Below are 21,785 nucleotides of genomic sequence, written 5' to 3' on the forward strand. Positions count from 1 at the left end.
AGCTGTTCCTCTCCCCGCCCCAGGGCCTGGGCTCCAAGGACAGTGTGAGGCCACCAAGACAGCAGTGGGAGGGGGCAGGGGAATGCGTGGAGGGATGGACAACAGACCCAAATTCTAGCTTTAAAAGATGCTTCCCAACCCCCGGGAGGGTCTTCCAAATCAAAAGTTAACCGATTTCACTGAAAGTCCTTGATACCATAATTCAAGGGATATTACGTATTTTTCGGCACACTAGAGGCGTGCTACAAGAAGACACGAAAATGATTTTGAACTAGTGTAGAGTCACCCAGCCACTATGCACGGGCCAGTGATGCAGAAATGGATGAGAAAATCGAATCAAAACAGAAACGGAGTGTGGTGGCAGCCTGGTAACAGGGTTCAATCCAACCTCTATGGTCAGGCGTGAGACCTAGATCAGTCATCAATCAACCAATCGTATTTATTGAGCGCTTACTGTGTGCAGAGCACTGTACTAAGCGCTTGGGAAGTACAAGTTGGCAACACATAGAGACAGTCCCTACCCAACAGCGGGCTCACAGTCTAGAAGGGGGGCACTTACTATGTGCAGAGCACTGTACTAAGCACTTGGGAGAGTACACTACAACCTAGATGACCCTACAACCCCACAGCTGGGCTCTCGAGCTGTCCCTTCCGTGTCACTTAGGACTATTTCAACTGTAATACGGGGATTAAGACTGTGAGCCTCATGTGGGACACGGATTATGTCCAATCTGATTAGCTTGTATCTACCCTGGCGCTTAGTACAATACGTGGTATAGTAAACGCTTAACAAATACAATGAGGGAAAAAAAAAGGGCTACACAGATCAAGTGGCAAGTCAGGATAAACAAACACGATGTCCTCAAAGTCAGTCTTGTAGCAGTGAAGCCCTGCTTGCCTCTGCGGTGGGACATGTGGGGAAAATGGATCGCCTAACAGCCGTTAAATGACAAGGCGGGCGGGAAGGGAAGGTACAACCAAGAATGAAGTGGACAGAAGAAAAGTTTGACAGACCCAGTAAATTAAAGCATCAGGTAATGTGGAAATATAATAGGAAATTGGACAACCACTGTGGCAGATAGACCACCATGCTGCACGGCTATTAGAAAAGCGGGAATGTTTTTCAGCTGAAGCTCTGAGAGGATTGTAAAACTGAGGCAAAGAGAGAAGACAGTTCCAAGCACAGCAGAGAACAATATTTATGTGTGCATGGAGAGGTTGGAGCTGTGGGTCCCGGATGACCTTTATCAGCCAAACGTGCACTCATAAGGAAACCACATTATCAGTGGCATCATCTTTGAGTATAATTATTATTACTGCTGTATTTATCAAGTAGGGTGATGAAAAGATTAGAATGAAACCACAATGGAAAACGAAAGGCTCCGACATTAGAAGCCTGGAATGTCTGAGAAGGATTCTGGGAAGTTGTTGTAGGTTTTTCCAAGGCCGGAATAGAATAATAGCTATTCTATTTATTTTATTTTGTTAGTATGTTTGGTTTTGTTCTCTGTCTCCCCCTTTGAGACTGTGAGCCCACTGTTGGGTAGGGACTGTCTCTATATGTTGCCAATTTGTACTTCCCAAGCGCTTAGTACAGTGCTCTGCACATAGTAAGTGCTCAATAAATACGATTGATGATGATGAATAATGAAGTGAATTAGGAAAGAACAAAAGTGTCTGCTAAAGGACCCATCACCGCCACTCCTCAGGTGTCTGACTTAGGAAGTCTGCCCTGGTAAGAGATGAAGGGAGGTGGGGAAAATCAATCAATCATAATTATTGAGCACTTACTGTGTGCAGTGCACTGCTCTAAGCACTTGGGAGGGTTCAATATAACAGAGTTGGCAGACACGTTCCCTGCCCACAGATGCCTCAAGGTCACTCTCCAGAGATTTTGCAATGAAATACGCTTCAAATGGTGAGGGGTATTACGTACCTGAGTTCCTTTCAAGCCACGAAGTTTTATCTTATATTTACAGGGAGCAGAGTAAACCCTAATAGTTAATGTTTAAGCATGCTTCTGCCTGAGCCTTCCTTTTAACCCGGGAGAATCACTTTCCACGCTCAACTGCAAGCCATCCACCATGGACCCTAAGGTGATATTCCTCTTCGGGAGTCTTCTCTGCCACTTGGCTATTGCAGGACGGAGTAAGTACTTTTTGCCTGTCTGATAATAAATTACATCCACAGCTAAGCCCAGGTACAGGTTGTGACCACTGAGTAAAGTGGAAAATTGAGACAACTCTCTGGATTGTTCAGACGCAAAATTTTGCTCTAAATATCCAGGTTAAATTGAGTCAAAGGTTATTGCTTTAAAAGTGATCTCAATTCACCACCTCACTGTCCTAGAAGACCTAGGCACTTCGTGAGTGTTAAAGGAAGTGTGTTAGATCATTCTCTCTCTCTGTTTCAGTTTGTCCTAGACCACAAGAGGTACCTTTTGCCACAGTGGAGCCACTGAGAAGTTTCTATGAGCCGGGCGACCAAATTGTGTACACCTGTAAGCCTGGCTACTCGATGCCTGGGGAAGTAAGGAGGTATATATGTCCTCTCACTGGCCTGTGGCCAGTCAATACCGTCAAATGTCTACGTAAGTCAACTCATCCTCTCGTACGGACTTTAAGCAAAGTCTTGAGCTCTTCTGGGAATGCTCAGAGCTAGTAGTAGTTCCTGCTAGGTGGGATGGGTGGAAGGAGTGAGAATTTTGGGAAGGATGATCAACCAATTAATAATATTTACTGAGCATCTACTGAGCAAAAAGCATTGTACAAACTGCCTGGGCGAGTAATTGCTGATGCAAGATACACATTTCCTGTCTTGAGGAGCTCACAATCTAATAATGATCATAATAGTCATTATAATACAATAATATAATATAATATTATTATTCTTATTATTGTATTTAAGTGCTTATTATGTGCCAGACACTGTTCTAAGCGCTGGGGTGGATGCAAAATAATCGGGTTGGACGCAGTCTCTGTGTCACATAGAGCTCACAATCTTAATCCCATTTTACAGATGAGAAAAATGAGGCCCAGAGAAGTACTTTTTGCCTGTCTAATAATACATTACATCCACAACTAAGCCCAGGTACAGGTTGTGACCACTGAGTAAAGTGGAAAACTGAGACAACTCTCTGGATTATTCAGACTCAAAATTTTGCTCTAAATATCCAGGTTAAATTGAGTCAGAGGTTATTGCTTTAAAAGTGATCTCAATTCACCACCTCATTGTCCTAGAAGACCTGGGCACTTCGTGAGTGTTAAAGGAAGTGTGTCAGATCATTCTCTCCCTCTGTTTCAGTTTGTCCTAGACCACAAGAGGTACCTTGCCCCAGTTCACCCAGCAGACAAGTGGTGGTGCCGGGATTAGAACCCATGACCTTCTGACTCCCAGCACCATGCTCCATCTGCTAGGCCATGCTACTTCTCATGGGGGAGAAAGGACAAGTAACAGTTCAGAGAAGGACAGACAAGAGCAGGGATTTGGAGCTTCTATGATCGATAAGGAAACCTTAGCTACGGGACACCAAGGGAAGTGAAAATAGGATAAAACTTGATAAGACTCTGTGAAATTTAGCCCAATTTCTAAACGGTTCTTGGCAAAGTAAAGGTTGAGGATCACTGTGCAAGCATTTTGAAACTGTGCTTAATGGATCAGAAGAAAATCTATTACCTAAGCCACTTGGAACTCAGGGTGGTAGATCAAATAACTGAAAGTTCTGATAACCAGATTTGAATTTGGCTCTCTCAGGTAAGTATGCCCAAATCAATTGATTAATCAAAGCTTTTTCTGGATGACCTCCCCTAGACAGCTCCGCTGCTTATCAGCTGTGTGACTTCGGGCAAGTCACTTAACTTCTCTGTGCCTCAGTTACCTCATCTGTAACATGGGGATGAAGACTGTGAGCCCCACATGGGACAACTTGATCACTTTGTGTCCTCCCCAGTGCTTAGAACAGTGCTTTGCACACAGTAAGCACTTAACAAATACCAAAATTATTATTATTATTATTATAACCAACCAGTTTGGTTAGCCAAGGTTCAGACAACTGGCCTTTTATTATTATTATTATTATAACCAACCAGTTTGGTTAGCCAAGGTTCAGACAACTGGCCTTTCCTTGCAGGCAGGGATTACGTCTACCCAAAATGTATTGTATTGTACAGTCCCAAGCACTTAGTACAGTGCTCTGCACACAGTGCAGTGCACACAGTAAGTGTTTAATAAATACCAACGATTGACTGAAATGAGACAGCTTTCCTCCATCTCGGTTGCATCTTTAAAATTAAAGGTGGGTTCCATTGCTCTTTTCAAGTTGATTAAAAAGTAATTCTGCCCAGAACAGTTACAACTGACTAATGTTTTCAATGCATCTCTTTCTTTATATTGGGGAGAGCACAGACACATATGCAAAAACACTCTGCCTCCTCCCAAATTCCCTCACACTGACACATACTTAGGTCAAGGACCACCACCCCCGTACCTGCCTGAAATACAAAGGGAGCAGGGAGGCTGTTCATGGGAAGCACCTACTGAGGGCCAGTTCCATTGCAGAATATCATGGTCAGGTCCCTGATTGGGGCTACTCAATCAATCAATCGTATTTATTCCATTTATACGTAGGGAAGAAATTCCTCCTTGTGGATAAACTTGGGCCAGAGTAGCACAATAGCATTAAATCACAGTTTCAATCTTCATCCCATAGCCCCAACTGGGCTCCCGGGTTCATTTATATTAATTGTTTATTAGCCATAGGCTGAAATTGACTTATCTATTGCTGCATTGCCAGAGAAAATGCCATAAAATATTCTCTTGAAATCACAGCCAAAGTATGTCCCTTCACTGGACGCTTGGAAAACGGATCTGTTCGTTACACGACGTTTGAATACCCGAATACTCTCAACTTTGCCTGTAACCCGGGGTAAGAATTGTCTGGGGAATGAGGCAGGTCACCAGAATACCACATTGCTGCGGTTTTCTTCTAGTGCAGGGAAGGCTCCTCACACGAATAGTGGCAGTGGGAGCAGATGGACCAGCCTTAAAAGAATCGGTCGTTTAGCTAACTTTGCTCGGTGGGGGCTGGGGTGAGAAGGAAATTGAAGCATTTTAATTCTCACATTTCCCTGTCTGAATGGTATTCTACCTCATGGTGGGGATTGGCACCAAGGATGATTTTCCTCTAGAAAAATCTTCTCCTAAAAATACTTTTTGCCTTACTCTGTCAGGGCTTTAAGCGTCTAATGTGGGCTGCAGCAGGGAAGAACCCGTAGGCTAAAGTAGCGTTGGTGGACTCTGGTTCTCTGCGGCTTTATTTACTGATAGAAGGCATTAAGAGAAGGAAATCCTGGGAGGCTTGCTTCATTTCCACCACAGGGAGGTTGTGGGAAGCGGCATCCAGGGTGTTCAGGACTATGAACACCCATATATCTTCTATGAACTAAAGTTAAAATGAGAGAATTACAGACAATTCACCAGTAAGTTTATCATTCAAATGATCGTGTCAGCGTAGTCACGGTTCTGGGTTCTTTTGCTCCGTCCACCAGTCCGCTATTCCTGCTCTTCAGTGGATCCATTCATCATGTGGGGACTGTGCTTGTTCTACTCTGAGTGGTCAGGAGCATCCTTGTGTGCCTCCTTAGGAAGGGGAACAATCTTTGGCTGAAAAGGGCTCGTAAACAACACATAGTGTGATACAAAAGAATGATTGGGGAGCGCAACCATGCTTTCAGTGGACCTGGAAGCCATTTCAGGGTTCTGTCGTGGACAAATGATCTCAGTGTTGAAAGGAACGATTCCCATTATTTCAGATATGTTCTTAATGGAACTAACTCCGTTCAGTGCCTGGAAGATGGGAAATGGAGCAAGAAACTGCCAGTCTGTGACCGTAAGTGTGCGTTTACCTCTAACTGGGAAAATTATTGCAGTCAGTAGCCTTTATCATTTAGGTCCAGCTTCACTAGGAAAGCCAAGAGAAGAATTGAGGCAATTATTCATGGCATTAGGATACAGCAGGTCTTACATGACCAGTTTTATAATTGACTAATAATTCACTTGGAAGTCCCTGAATTCCTTTCGGACCCTGCTTTCATATCCGTTCAGAAGTAATATTCATCAGTGTGTCAAACTACAGCTACAATTCAAAGCAGCCTCTCTTTGCGTAAAGATGCCAACGCACTGGGAATTCAGCTCCCCGGTATTCAGATAATTGGGACCACGGTGGCATTTCCCCGAGGTGCCTCCGCCTATCACAGAGAGAAGAGGCTTAGTGGATAGAGTCAGGGCCTCGGAGTTAAAAGGACCTGGGTTCTAATCCCGGGTCCACCATACATCTGCTGTATGACCTTGGACAAGTCACTAAACATCTCTGTGCCTCAACTGCCTCATCTGTAAAACGGGGATTGAAAGTGTGAGCCCAATGTGGGACAGGGACCGTGTCCAACATGATTAATTTGTATCTACCCCATCGCTTAAAACAGTCCTTGGCACATAGTAAGCATTTAACAAGTACCTTAATTATTATTATTATTATTATTATCAGTCTGGCACCACTTCATCAGGTGGCCAAGAGGGAGGCCCCATGCTTGGAATACCGAAACACAAAGAAACAGACAGGAGTAAATTTCCCCTAGTTGCATCCTCTAGAGGGTTCACTGCTGTGATGTTACAGCATTTTATGACTTATGGCGCTATATTTTGACTCAAAAATCTGCCCCTGAAGTTCTCAGGGTCGACATTTTTTCTTTTTTATGGTTTTTGTTAAGCCCTTATTATGCGCCGGGCACAGTACTTAGTGCTGGAGCAGATAGAAGATAATCAGGTTGCACACAGTCCCTGTCCCATGTGAGGCTCACGGTCTTAATCCCCATGTTGACCCACTGTCAGTAATGTCATCTTTGAAAACAACAGACAGCTATATGTCAGGGCAGGACAGAACTAAGGGAGTCAAGGAATAATTTGGGGGTGGGCTCATGGAGTGAGGAAACAGGAGACTGAGACAAAGATTAAGGAAAAATGGTAGTCAGATGAGCCGAGCTTTCTCGGTACCACATGCATTTTAAATACTAGGCTTAATTACTCAACAATGTTTTGTTTTTATTTAACGTGAGAAGTTGGAGATCTTGGAAACTTGGCCCTTGTTTTTAGTGACTCAATTGAATTAGAAAAAGCAATTTGAAACTTTTTCAGAAACACAATGCAGCAGTGTTTCAGGTTTTATTACAGTTGATATGTTCACTATTGACTACTGGTGTTTTATCTAGACGATCCAAATAACCTATTGAAATAATGCTGCCTCATATCCCAACTAATATCCAGTATCCAAGTATCCAAAATGTGGAATGAAAACACACATTACAGAAGAACTAACTTTACTTGTGTAAACTGATGGTGCTCTTTTTTTACAGCAATAACCTGTCCTCCACCCACCACACCCAATTTTGCAAAAGTTAGCTATTACAAACCATCAGCTACAAATAACTCCATCTATAAAGATGAGGTTGTCTTTGAATGCTTGCCACCTTATGCAATGTTTGGAAATGCTACAATCAGATGCACGGAAAATGGAAATTGGACGGAACTACCTGAATGCAGGGGTAAGTACGGTGATTAGCCATGATTATTACTTTGGGAGACACGGAGGTTTCCTTAAAGTTAATATTGAAAATCCAACTGAATAGAACAGTTTAATTTGTTGTTGGCATTAACTCCATTTAGAAACATATAAAAAGTTACATATTTTAAAAGCCAGTAAATAGTTTGTCTCTAATTTAAGCTGTCATTGAGACTATTTCTGTGCCTGCTGAGTAAACAAACAGATAAATGTTAGCACTTGTTCTACTGATCATTCTTCGGACAGATCGGAATTGGATTGAGAGGCTTTTGATAGAACTCTATCGCAATGTACTTTCACAAGTGCTTAAGACAGTGCTCTGCACACAGTAAGCACTCAATAAGTACCACAGATTGAAAGACTGAAGTACGCTGCTAGATTTCCTACAGTCTCTTCTCCACCGACTCTCCCTGCCAAAGAAAGCTTGTGCTGACTTGAGCACAGAGGTGGATTTTAGGATAAGTAACCTGGGCTTCAAGTAGCCACATGTAAAAGCTCCATGTTCCTGACTCCACTGCCAGTTTTTAAGCTATGGCCAAATAGGAATCTAATCTACTGCACTGGCATCCTCACCAGTCCTCCTATCATCAATATCACCCCTCTCCAAGCCTCACCAATCAATCAATCAAATTTATTGAGCGCTTACTATGTGCAGAGCACTGTACTAAGCACTTGGGAAGTACAAATTGGCAACATATAGAGACAGTCCCTACCCAACATTGGGCTCACAGTCTAAAAGGGGGAGACAGAGGAAAAAAAAACCAAACATACTAACAAAATAAAATAAATAGAATAGATATGTACAAGTAAAATAAATAAATAAATAGAGCAATAAATATGTACAAACATATATACATGTGCTGTGGGGAAGGGAAGGAGGTAAGATGGGGGGGATGGAGGGGGGACGAGGGGGAGAGGAAGGAAGGGGCTCAGTCTGGGAAGGCCTCCTGGAGGAGGTGAGCTCTCAGCAGGGTCTTGAAGGGAGGAAGAGAGCTAGCTTGGCGGATGGGCAGAGGGAGGGCATTCCACCCACGCTCGTACCGCACCTTCTGTGGTGCTAAAACCACTGTTTTGTACACATCTCCCCTCTTCTCACAACTACCGTTTTGCACACATCTCCCCTCTTCTCACAAAGTCTTCCATGCTTACGCATTCCTCTCTGCATTAAGCCGAAACTGCTAACCATTGCCTTTAAGGCACTGAATCAAATCTCTTCCTCCTACTCATCTACTCTCTTATTCCAATATACCCTAATCCATCCTCTTCATTCCTCACAAGCATACCTACTCACCTAGTCACCCATCCTAGTTTTGGTCTCTCGTTCGTTACCTTTCCTGGCCTGGAAATCCCCCCACGCCTCCAATCCACCGGACGACAACTTTCCCCCATCTTCAAAGCTCTGTAGCATACTTTTCTTAATAAATGTTACTCACTCAAAACCCAACAGACGTGAAGTGTCCATTTCCAACAAGACCGGACAACGGGTATGTGAACTATCCGAAAAAGATAGCACTTCATTACAAGGACAAAGCCACCTATGGCTGCCATAGTACCTACACCTTGGATGGACCAGAAACAGTAGAATGTGGAAAGACGGGAACTTGGTCTGCTCAGCCGACTTGTAAAGGTATGAAAACCTAGTCTGTATCTTGGGAATTCTCTGGATTTTCCTGAAGGAAGGTCTGCATTGCTTTGTACTGTGAACTCTTTTCACAGACACCTTCCCCAAGACATTTCACTGTAACGGCCTATCGGAAATTTCCTTCAAAATTCAAAATGCACAAAGGCAGCTACATGCTGTGGGCGGTTATGCGAGGGGTTGGACTGATGTTTTGAAAGCTGGCCTAGTTCAGTTATCCTGGACAATGGAGAATCCCTGGCCTTCGCTGATACTGCGTCGGTTGAAACGAATTTCTTCATGCACTTAAACATCAATCTTTTGCTTTTCAGCATCTTGTAAAGTCTCTGTTAAAAAAGCAACCGTGCTGTACAAGGGAAATAGGGTGAAGATCCAGGAACAATTTAAGAACGGCATGTTCCATGGTGAACGAGTGGCTTTCTTCTGTAAAAATAAGGAGAAGAAGTGTAGCTTCACAGAGGAAGCTCAGTGCATAGATGGAATTCTTAAAGTTCCCGATTGTTTTAAAGGTATGTTGAAAACTTTATCTTTACAGGCTTAAAATTGAGTGTCGAGAGTACCGATTTCAAACTGTCCAAAAGATAACGAATTAAGAGTACTATCAACATTTCTAAATTAAGACATTCACTGATAGATTATTAGAGAAGACTGTGGCTGGGTGGAATGAGCACGAGCCAGAGAGTCAGAAGAACCTGGAGCTCCTAATCCCAGCTCTACCACTTGTCTGCTGTGGGACCTTGGTTGAGTCACTTCACTTCTCTGCACCTCAGTTACCTCACCTGTAAAACGGGGATTAAGAATGTGAGTCCCGTGTGAAAGTGATTTTCTTATATCTGCCCCAGTGCTTAGTACATAATGAATACCATTAGAAAAATAAAAATCAGGCTAGAGGATCTTACAGTGTTGATATTCCCGATGATAAATTGTTGTAAAAACTCAGTAATCTGCTCTCAAATAGTCCAGTTAAAACCCCAGTGAATTAAATGGTGCTGTTCAATTATGTCCAATATCTGATGAAAGCTCAGGCCTGCTTAAACTGACAGACACAAATCAGGCGATAAAGTAAGAATTGGAATAGAAATGTAAAGGTTTTCAAAACCTTCATACTACATTTATGTTGGTTACCTATCTTCACTGATATCAGACAAGAGCATCACGCTTATTGAGAAAGTGAACATTTGGTGGACTCTTCCAAAATTTTGCAATGAAGTTCTACCTGCTAGATTTTTCTTTTTAATGGTATGGCCATGTGCCGGATACTGTACTAAGCACTGGGGTGAATCAGTTTGGACACAGTCCTTGTCTCACATGCGGTTCACAGTCTTAATCCCCATTTTATGGATGTCAGTCAATCAATCATATTTATTGAGCACTTACTATGTGCAGAGCACTGTACTAAGCGCTTGGGAAGTACAAATTGGCAACATATAGAGACAGTCCCTACCCAACATTGGGCTCACAGTCTAAAAGGGGGGAGACAGAGAAAAAAAACCAAACATACTAACAAAATAAAATAAATAGAATAGACATGTACAAGTAAAATAAATAAGTAATAGAGTAATAAATATGTACAAACATATATACATATATACAGGTGCTGTGGGGAAGGGAAGGGGACAGTCAGGCAGTCAACCATATTTATTGAGTACTTACTGTGTGCAGAGCACTGTACTAAGCGCTTGGGAGAGTACAATATAACAATATAACAGACACATTCCCTGCCCACCTGTGAAGTGACTTGCCCAAGGTCACACAGCAGACAAGTAGTGGAACTGGTATAAGAACCCAGGTCCTTCTGACTCCCATGCTTATGTTCGATCTCCTGGGTCATGCTGCTTCTGTTTCTTGGCCAGATGCCTCAAATCTCCTATTTTACAAGCTCTGGTGTTCACTAGGTATTTTCTCATCTTGACTTATGCTATAGCAGCTTTTATTCACTTCATTTGTCTATTCAAATTCAGGGAAACTGGTCCTCACTTGCACTGAATTCCACTTCTTAGAGTTGAATGTCTCAGTTAAAGTGCCTATTTCTTTTCTCTTTAAACAGAACACAGTTCTTTAGCTTTCTGGAAGACAGATGCATCGGATGTACCGCTTTGCAGCTAATACTCCTTCTGAGCTCAAAACGAAGGACGAAATAATTGTATCCGTGGGTGATGTCTATCGCTGAGTAATTTAACACAGAGATGGTCAACAGATAAACAATATGACCCAATGCAGATTGTTCTTCACAGTAGTTGCATTCCTTCGTTAAGTGATTCAAGGACAGTATTTGAGTTACCAACATTTTCCCGATGGACAAATCTGAGGTCCATTTTATGCAACCAAAGGTTAAATAGAACATTTTAGTTCTTCTTGTCAGTATTATTAGCCTGTCTACCAGGTGCCATAGTTTGTCATAATTCCACATCTTTCTGCATAATAAAACCTTTCCTAATTGGACCATTTCCTGTGATTTCTGTAGTACAATTTTTAACAGTGTAAGTGGTCTTTGAAATGGCTCATTTTTCCAGACAACAGAACATGCAGTCTACAACTTTGAGAAGTAAGAGCTTTCAACCGCCCTGAATTTTGCAGCTGATGCAGTGATTTCAGGTAATCTATTTACCAAAATGGGAACTCATGTTGTTAACTTCCACATCTCTTAGGGTTGGCTTCCCTTTAGAGAAGCAGCGTGGCTCGGTGGAAAGAGCCCGGGCTTTGGAGTCCGAGGTCATGGGTTCAAATCCCGGCTCTGCCCATTGTCAGCTGTGTGACTTTGGGCAAGTCGCTTCCACTTCACTTTGCTTTGCCTCAGTTCCCTCATCTGTAAAATGGAGATTAAGACTGTGAGCCCTCCGTGGGACACCCTGATCACCTTGTAACCTCCCCAGCGCTTAGAACAGTACATTGCACATAGTAAGTGCTTAATAAATGCCATCATTATTATTATTATTTACACCTTACCACAAGGCCCAGAATGTTATAATCAACCAATCAACGAATGGTATTTTACTGAGCACTTACAACTAAATGCTTGGGAAAGCACAACACCACAGAGTTGGTAGCCACGTTCCCTGTCAAATGGTATTCAGGCCCCCCATAGCCTCTTGTTACACACCCAGGTCCGGTTGTTTGTATCTACGAACTCTGTCTCATATTCCCAGGGGTGGACGAGAACCAAGCATGTTTCCCCACTCCTCGAGAAACTCCAGTGGTTGCCCATCCACCTCTGCATCGAAGAAACACTCCTCACTTTTGGCTTTAAAGCACTCAATCACCTTGCCCCCTCGTACCTCACCTCGCTGCTCTCCTACTACCACACTCCGCTCCCCTAATGCTAACCTTCTCACTCTACCTCGGGCTTGTCTATCTCGCCGCCGACCCGTCGCCCATGGCCTGCCTCTACCCTGAAACACCCTCTCTCTTCATAGCCATCAGACAATCACTCTCCCCACCTTCAAAGCCTTAGTGAAGACACACCTCCTCAATGAGGCCTTCCCCCATTAAGCCCTCATTTCCTCTTCTCCCACTCCCTTCTGCACGGCCCTTGCACTTGGATTTGCTCCCCTCATTCACCAATTTCTCAGTCTCAGCCTCAGGGCATTTATGTACGCTTCCGTAATTTCTTACTGTTCGTCTTCCCCTCTAGACTCTTAGCTCACTGTGGGCAGGGTACGTTATCAACCAACTCTGTTATACTGCACTCTCCCAAACACTTATAACAGTGCTCTGCGCACAATTAAATTCTCAAATATGACTGATGGATTGATCAGCTTGTTGAGTCTACATTCAAAGTCCACGGTGATGTTTAACCAGGACAAAGAGGATAAAATTTGGTCAAATAACCTCCTACTAGGGAGTTCTCTGAAAATAATCTGACGAGGCAAAATACAGTTTCATCCTGGGTTACTTATTGAGAGGAGGTCAACATTTGTTCATTTTTGAACCGTATCATCATCAATAGAATTTATCAAATGTTTTTGGGCAGGGCACTTTACTGCTATTAGGGGGAATTTACAAGGGAAGTAAAACTCTTGATCCCTGCCCTGTATATATGTTTGTACATATTTATTACTCTATTTATTTTACTTGTACATATCTATTCTATTCATTTTATTTTGTTAGTATGTTTGGTTTTGTTCTCTGTCTCCCCCTTTGAGACTGTGGGCCCACTGTTGGGTAGGGACTGTCTCTGTATGTTGCCAACTTGTACTTCCCAAGCGCTTAGTACAGTGCTCTGCACACAGTAAGCGCTCAATAAATACGATTGATGACGTTTGATGATGACAGTAAGCGCTCAATAAATACGATTGATTGACTGCCCTCAAGAAATTTGTAAATGAATGGTGAAGATAAATCGAGAAATAAGAAATAAGAAATAGTTAAGAGTGTAAGACAATAATAACAAAAGTGAGTAAATAGTGATGGGCAGTTGACTTCAAGTAGATAGTCGGAATTAGTATAGATTGTCTATACTGTACTAGTACTGAAACTCATCTTCTTTACATCTACAGTGCTTGCCAATTTGTTGAGGCCACTTGCTTACATTTAAGAGAAAGACAAGAAATACAATAATAATAATAATGGCATTTATTAAACACGTACTATGTGCAAAGGACTGTTATAAGTGCTGGGGAGGTTACAAGGTGATCAGGTTGTCCCACAGGGGGCTCACAGTCTTAATCCCCATTTTACAGATGAGGGAACTGAGGCACAGAGAAGTTAAGCGACTTGCCCAAAGTCACACAGCTGACAACTGGCAGAGCCAGGATTTGAATCCATGACCTCTGACTCCAAAGCCCGGGCTCTTTCCACTGGGCCACGCTGCTTCTCAATGTAACAACAAGTTGCCTCATCCTCTGTGAGAGTGGATGCATTGTGATTGAATAAATGAATTATAATCCATGATTTGTGAAGTTGTGGACTGTAGCTTGGAATCGTCATACTTTCCCCACTCTTTGTGAAAGATTTTAATAAGAGGATTATTCTGATTTTTCTTTCTAATGTGTTTACATAATAATAATAATGCTTAGTATTCTTAGTATTTATAAATCGCTTTCCATCTGATAAGCTCAAGGCCATGAGGGCATTTTGCTCTAATGATACAAAGTATCTTCATAACCCAGTGTGATGAAGCAATTTGAATGAAGCTTGATTATCTTGTTTATCGGATTATGTGTCAACAAGTATCATGCCAGACCCATCACTGGTTTGGAAACAATAAATTGAAGAAAATTCTGGGCTGAAAATTCCGAGACCCCTGCGGTTCAGAGACCATGTAGAATTCCCAGCTCTGTATTATTTCCCAGAATTTACTACAAGTGCTTTGCCTGAGTGCTTAATGCTATTACTTCTACTACTACTAAATATCTCCTAATTTTAGCGAAGGTTCATATTTCTTTTATACCTCTCAGAAATTTCTAGATAAATAAAATATTCAAAAATGCAATGGGAAATGCAGTCATGGCATGATTTCCCAATGATATAGGCAGGGAATGTGACTGTTTATTGTTGTTTTGTACTCTCCCAATCGTTTAGTACAGTGCTCTGCACACCGTAAGTGCTCAATAAATATGACTGAATGAATGAGTGAATATAACAAAAATAGGGGGTCAGAAAGAAAAGTCTCCCTATTTATAGGTTTTTAAAATTATCCATCAATACATAGTGAAAAAGTCATTCGGAAGCACTTGAATTGCCTACCTCTATTCTCTGAGACCCTTTAAATAGGACTTCCTAGCAGCACTTACAAAGGAAGATGAATGGAAACGATACACATAATAGAATGTGGCTATTTCCTTTCTGCAGAAAGCTATGGATTCTTGGATCTACCATGTATAATCAGAATTGTCAAGCATCTTTAAAGTGACTGAGAAAATGGATAGGTATGGGAGATTTAAGTATTTAAACAGAAATGCGTTCACTGGCTCTTGGTGAAAGACGAAGGAGATAAAAACTTACAGACATGGGTACTTCTACATTTTAGGAAACAGTTGTGATGAATTAGAATAAATGAAATGGAAAACAAATCCTGTTGTTTTAGTGCCTCCTTTCCTTCAAAGTCATCCACATAAAATGAATAAAAGATAGCATTTCCACTCATTTTCAGGTAATCTAATGAATAACAGAATGAGTTAAAAATGGGGAAGCAATATGGTCTACAGAAAGGAGCTTGGGGCTGGGAATCAGAGAAACTGAGTTCTAATCCTGACTCTGCTATCTGCTGTGTGACCTTGGTCAAGTCACTTCACTGCTCTGTGGCTCAATTTCCTCATTTGTTCTCCTTCCTATTTAAACTGGGAGTGCAACGAGAGACAGGGACTATGTCCCACCTGATCCTCTTGTACTTAACCCTGCACCTCGTGCAGAACTGTGCACATAGTAAGCAGTTAAACAGCACCAATAAAATGATCATTGCTACTACTACTATTAACAATAATAATAACGATAATGAGATGCTATATCTGTAACTAAGTAAGGACGTATTTTCACTTTTGTGACAACTATACTCAGGAGTCCTCCAACAGTCATTTAAGGAAAGTGTTCTGAATAAGTGGAATTCTCACCAGATTCTACATTTTCCCGATAAAGTAAACGATAGGCATTTGACCCTGTCCATAAGTATTTCCTTTATTATTGCACCTAGTATTTGGCTTGGAGGTCAAAAGAATAAAGTAGGATCCAGAAAGGGTGGAGATTAGTGTGCAATTCTTGATGCACGTCTAGAATAACCAATTAGTATCTGCCCTGCCTCTTCTTCCCACAAAGCGGCAACTAAATGCACCTCATTCAAATCGCAGCAGAGGGTTGAGAAGTAAATTGGCCATCCTGAAGCAGCCTCGCCCGGCCAAGTGACCTCCTGTGCCTCCATTCTTCTCTCGGCCCCTGTCATAACTGCTGCTCCCTCTGGTCTCGCTTCAATTTCTGCATTTACTACCAAAACTATGGCCTTCCCACTACTGTTGCTGTCATTTGATATGGTCTTAGAGTACAGAATAGAATGGCTCTTAATGGAAAAATGATCTCATTAGAAGGTTAGCATTTAAATGGTGCTCTGTATTTGTAGTTGTCCTTCACTAAGGAAGAAAATACTCCAGGAAGTGACACTTTTCTTGGGTTATTGATTTGGCTGTAAAGGCCTCATTCACACCACACACACAGTCACAGACATAAAGGTTGCGTAGGATGGTTTCCTGCTTCCACCACCTGCTCCTGCTTCATTTTTGCCTCAGAGTAAACTGTGCCATTGTGAAGATTTTTCAAAAAGGGGCTAGTTTTTGTCAAAAATTAATTTTTAACACGAAAAGCATTTTTCACTATTTAGACTGTGAGCCCCATGAGAGACAGTAACTGAGCCAAACTCAGTTTTTGTCAAAAATTAATTTTTAACACGAAAAGCATTTTTCACTATTTAGACCGTGAGCCCCATGAGAGACAGTAACTGAGCCAAACTCGATTAACTTGTATCAACCCCACTGCTTAGAACAGTGCTTGACACAGCACTTGACAAATACAACAACAATTTGTCCAGTATTTTTCAGAAAAAACACACTGCACAAGCTTCCTTTTTTTTAAGTTGCTAAGCAGCTTTCACAGGAGGCTCTATCCGCTAGATAGCTTGTGATTCGGTACAGAACAGTAACAGGATCAGAAGCTTCTGATGGCGAAATCCACAGATTATTTAAAGCATTAAACAAATAAAATTCTTGATTACATGAAATACGAGCCGGGATTCATTTTAGCTCTTTTCCCCAGCCGGCGGAGCTAAGCGAAATAATCACGTTTCCGCATAACAAAATACCATTCTGCTCTGAGTTGGGGCTTTCATATTACTTCTGAAAATAAACCTCAGGTTTTTTGTATTTTGCTTTCCTATTGCCCACTGGTAATTGCCTGGGGTTTCTGCTCAAATCACTTCTAATCTAGAAACAATAAAATACTCCAATAAATTAAGGATTTTGATAACTAAATATTTATAACTTCATTTTTCTTCATGGGAAGAAAGGCGAATGTCACCCAGATGCTCTGTAGGAAAGAGGGAGCAAACATGCACCCAGAATGTTTCCCGGATACTCTATAAAACGTGCGTGTTTGGACGAATGTCCCCCGGACACTCTATAGGAAGGAGGGTGTGCACACAGCATTTAAAACTGAGTCCGCACAGTACAGGGTGGGGCGATTACCCAGTTAACTTGCCAAGTACATCGGGAAAAAAAAATCTACTTTACTGTGACACTCTGATTGACTGTCCACACTGCCCAGATTTGTTCACTTTCAACTGCCCCATCTTACTTGGAGACTCTGCCTCACAACTTCCTTCCTCTCCCCCTCGTCCCCCTCTCCATCCCCCCCATCTTACCTCCTTCCCTTCCCCACAGCACCTGTATATATGTATATATGTTTGTACATATTTATTACTCTATTTATTTATTTATTTTACTTGCACATATCTATTCTATTTAGTTTATTTTGTTAGTTTGTTTGGTTTTGTTCTCTGTCTCCCCATTTTAGACTGTGAGCCCAATGTTGGGTAGGGACTGTCTCTATAGGTTGCCAATTTGTACTTCCCAAGCGCTTAGTACAGTGCTCTGCGCATAGTAAGCGCTCAATAAATACGATTGATGATGATGATGATGATATAGTCCAAAGTGTGATCCTCAAGCAGGGAGTGTGTCCAAGCAGAAAACACACGAGTGTGGGAGTTGAAGGACATAGAGTGCTAGCCCCAGCTCTACTGCTGGCCTACTGGGCTCCCCTAGGCAATTTAGTTAACCTCTCTGGACCTCAATTTCCTCATCCGTGGAGTGGGGATAATAATTCCTTCCTCTCCCTACCCGCTAAGGATAAGAGAAAATGCTTTGGAAAAACCATTTGATCATTCAAACTCAATGGACTATTAAGGATATTCTTCTGAGCTTGGACAGCCTACTGATCACATCTTTTAGACTGTGAGCCCACTGTTGGGTAGGGACTGTCGCTATATGTTGCCAATTTGTACTTCCCAAGCGCTTAGTACAGTGCTCTGCACATAGTAAGTGCTCAATAAATACGATTGATGATGATGATGATGATTCAATCACTCACTTGGATTACTCTATTTGGACTTTTTTTTTGGTGTGTCTTCCCCCACTGCAGTGTAAGATCCTTGGGGACAGAGAACGTGTCACCTCTCTGGTTCTGTACTTAGCCAATGCCTTGCCCAGTGCACTGCCCTCCGTGAGCACTTAATAAATACTATTGCTACAGAACCCAACTGACTAATCTGGTGTTTCACAAACCAAAACAAGGCATGATGGAGCTGAAGGGGCTTTTACCCTAATGAGTCTTCAGGGAATTGTTTATGCCTGCTGAACCTTAACGGCCATTAATGAGATGTACCACTTGGGGGGTTTTTATGGTTTTTGTTAAAGGATTTTTTAAATGGTATTTGTTAAGCACTTACTATGTGTCAAATACTATTCTAAAAGCTGGCATAGGTACACATTAATTAAGTCCCTGTCCCACATGGGGCTCACAGTCTAAGGAGGAGTATATCTTGCCTGAATGTATGTACATATGTTTGTACACATTTATTACTCTATTTATTTATTTATTTATTTTACTTGTACAAATCTATTCTATTTATTTTATTTAGTTAGTATGTTTGGTTTTGTTCTCTGTCTCCCCCTTTTAGACTGTGAGCCCACTGTTGGGTAGGGACTGTCTCTATATGTTGCCAACTTGTACTTCCCAAGCGCTTAGTACAGTGCTCTGCACACAGTAAGCGCTCAATAAATACGACTGATTGATTGATTGAGGGAGAAGAAGTGTCCTCACTTTACAGCTAAAAAACTGAGGCACAGAGAAGTTAAGTGACATACCCAAGTCACACAGCAAGCAATTGGCAGAGCCGGGAATAAAGCTTAGGTCCTTCTGATTCCTTGGGCCCAGGCTCCCTCCACTAGGCCAGGTTGCATCTCCATGTAGTTTATCGGGACTTAATGGGGTTTTCTGGCTTATCAGATCTCAAAGAGGCTTATCCAAGATCACTGGGTATGAGTTTAACTAGTGTTCAGGGCCGCTCAGTTCCTACAGAGGGCTTGTTTGCAGAGTTGAGGTGGCCACTGGCCACTTACTGCCCCTCTGTGAGGGGGTGGGGACCCATGGAGCGTTCACCTTGCTACCTATGCCAGCCCTGCCGATGGCATTCTGCAAATGCAAGGCACAGGGTGGAGGCTGTCGGGCACTACCAGAGCACAAGTTGCCCAATCTCCCAGATCCACCGGTCCGTACACCACAGGAACCTTGGGACAACGCCATGTCAGGAAACTCAATCCAGCCCTCCACCTCCCCGAGAAACCCATTGCAGTGGATATGGCCCCAGTGGCCAAGGGACCTCTTGACTTATTCGTTCTGAGGGGGTTTGGGGAAGGCAACGGCCTTGAAGAGCTGCCCCTGAAAGTTCAATCAGACCTGCAGGGAAGCAGCAGCCCAGCCTGTAGGCTCCCTTCCCGGCCGGGGTCCGTCCATCATATTTACTGAGTGGTTGCTCCGTGCAGTGCACTGTACTAGGTGCTTGGGAGAGTATAATACTGCTTGACACTTAAGGGCCTGATAAATACCATCAAAGAAGACATTCAGAGGATTGTGGAAGATGAGCTTGCCTCCCCTAGAAAGCTCAGATTCTCTGAAATTTCCCCTAAATTTCACTGCGTTCACTGTGCATATATTTCCAGTAAACACGAACTTTGCATCTTTGCAATTGGTTCCCATGGCATTATCTTTGAAGAACTTATAACAGCCTTCCCGCAGGATCACCACCTAATGGTATTTGAGGACTTAATATGCCATCTAATGGTATTTGAGGACTTAATATGTGTAGAAATGTACAATCTTGAGGGGGAGGCACATATTTCTACTACACGTTTTCTCCTTTAAGTTACTGAAAGCAGCACTCACGACAGAGCTCCAAACTTTAACCAATCATTACTCTATTCTTCCAATCAACTGTATTTACTGATCACTTACGATGAGTAAAGCACTGTATTAAACACTTGGGTGAGTACAATATAACAAAATTGGTATCTATGTTCCCTGCCCACAAGCTTAGGGTCTACAGAGGGAGACAGATACTAATATAAATAATGGATATGTACGTAAGGTGGGGTGAATGAAGGGCATGCATTCATTCGATCGTATTTACTGAGAGCTTACTGTGTAACAAATCACTGTACTAAGCACTTGGGAAAGTACAATACAATAAACAGCGATATTCCCTGCTCACAGTGAGTTTATAATTTAGAGAATAAACTTGGAGGGTGGAGGGGGGCAGGACAGACAGACATCAATACAAATAAATAAAATGACAGATATGTACATAAGTGCTGTGGGGTGGGGAGAGAGCAAAGGGAGCAAGTCAGGCCGACACAGAAGGGAATGGGAGATGAAGAAAAGCGGGGCTTAGTCTGGGAAGGCCTCTTGGAAGAGATGTGCTCTTCTATAAGGTTTTGAAGGAGGGAAGGGTAATTGTCTGTCGAAGTAGAGAAGGTAGGGGAAGATAAAGTGGGAGCCTCTCCTTCCTCCCTGCTAAGCAGGACTCACCAACCAATCAATCAATCAATCGTATTTATTGAGCGCTTACTGTGTGCAGAGAGCACTGTACTAAGCACTTGGGAAGTACAAGTTGGCAACATATAGAGACAGTCCCTACCCAACAGTGGGCTCAGAGTCTAAAAGAATCAAGGAACCCTTCCATGTCCCTGTGCCCTCGGATCTGTGGACCCTCTGAGCAGCTGTCCTGAGAGAAGAGGGGGACAGGAGGACAATCGACCAGGCTCATCTCCCAAGGCAACAGCTGTCCCTGTAGGGAGCCCTACAAAATAGGAACAGTGAGACCCCTCCGCAGGCAGCTTATTTCAAACCCTGAGCCCAAGTTACTGTGTGTGTCGCTGGAATAAACTGATCCCAATACCCTACCCTAAAAGAGCAGTGATACTGCTAACCAGTGCTAGGCCAACGAAGCAAACACTTGCCAGTTAGAGCTGATGAAGGCAACGCTGCAAACTGGCTTACTCACACTCTCACAAGATTCACCTTCCTGCCCAAGAGGTCTGCAACTTCTTTCCCCTTATCCACTGAAGAGATTTCGAAACCCCCAATTGGCCATCAAGTTGGGGGAAGGGGGAGAGGAGGGGGAGGAGGGGAAGGCATGAAATTGTGCTTAACCGCATCCTGTGGATGGGATGGGTGGGCACTCTTAGGAGTGTTGGGAGGGCTTTTTTTATGGTATTTGATAAGCACTTACTAAGCATCAAACACTGTTCTAAGTGCTGGGATGGCTTGGATACAAGTTGGATACATCCCTTCAAGGCCCTACTGAGAGCTCACCTACTCCAGGAAGCCTTCCCAGACTGAGCCCCTTCCTTCCTCTCCCCCTCTCCAATCCCCCCAATCTTACCTCCTTCCCTTCCCCACAGCACCTGTATATATGTATATATGTTTGTACATATTTGTTACTCTATTTATTTTACTGGTACATATCTATTCTATTTATTTTATTTTGTTAGTATCTTT

At 42.6% G+C, this 21,785-nt stretch overlaps 1 protein-coding gene across 1 annotated transcript; it reads left to right on the forward strand.

Moving 5' to 3' along the window:
- Positions 1-2,037: 2,037 nt before the first annotated feature.
- On the forward strand, positions 2,038-11,709 carry APOH (apolipoprotein H). Its single transcript, XM_038757257.1, has 8 exons — positions 2,038-2,148; positions 2,414-2,590; positions 4,828-4,924; positions 5,811-5,887; positions 7,407-7,595; positions 9,060-9,239; positions 9,563-9,760; positions 11,299-11,709. The coding sequence occupies exons 1-8, from the start codon at positions 2,085-2,087 to the stop codon at positions 11,355-11,357; spliced, it is 1,041 nt and encodes a 346-aa protein (XP_038613185.1). The 5' UTR covers positions 2,038-2,084; the 3' UTR covers positions 11,358-11,709.
- The last annotated feature ends 10,076 nt before the right edge of the window (positions 11,710-21,785 follow it).

The sequence above is a fragment of the Tachyglossus aculeatus genome, chromosome 15, assembly GCF_015852505.1.
Source record: "Tachyglossus aculeatus isolate mTacAcu1 chromosome 15, mTacAcu1.pri, whole genome shotgun sequence".
NCBI lineage: Eukaryota > Metazoa > Chordata > Mammalia > Monotremata > Tachyglossidae > Tachyglossus > Tachyglossus aculeatus.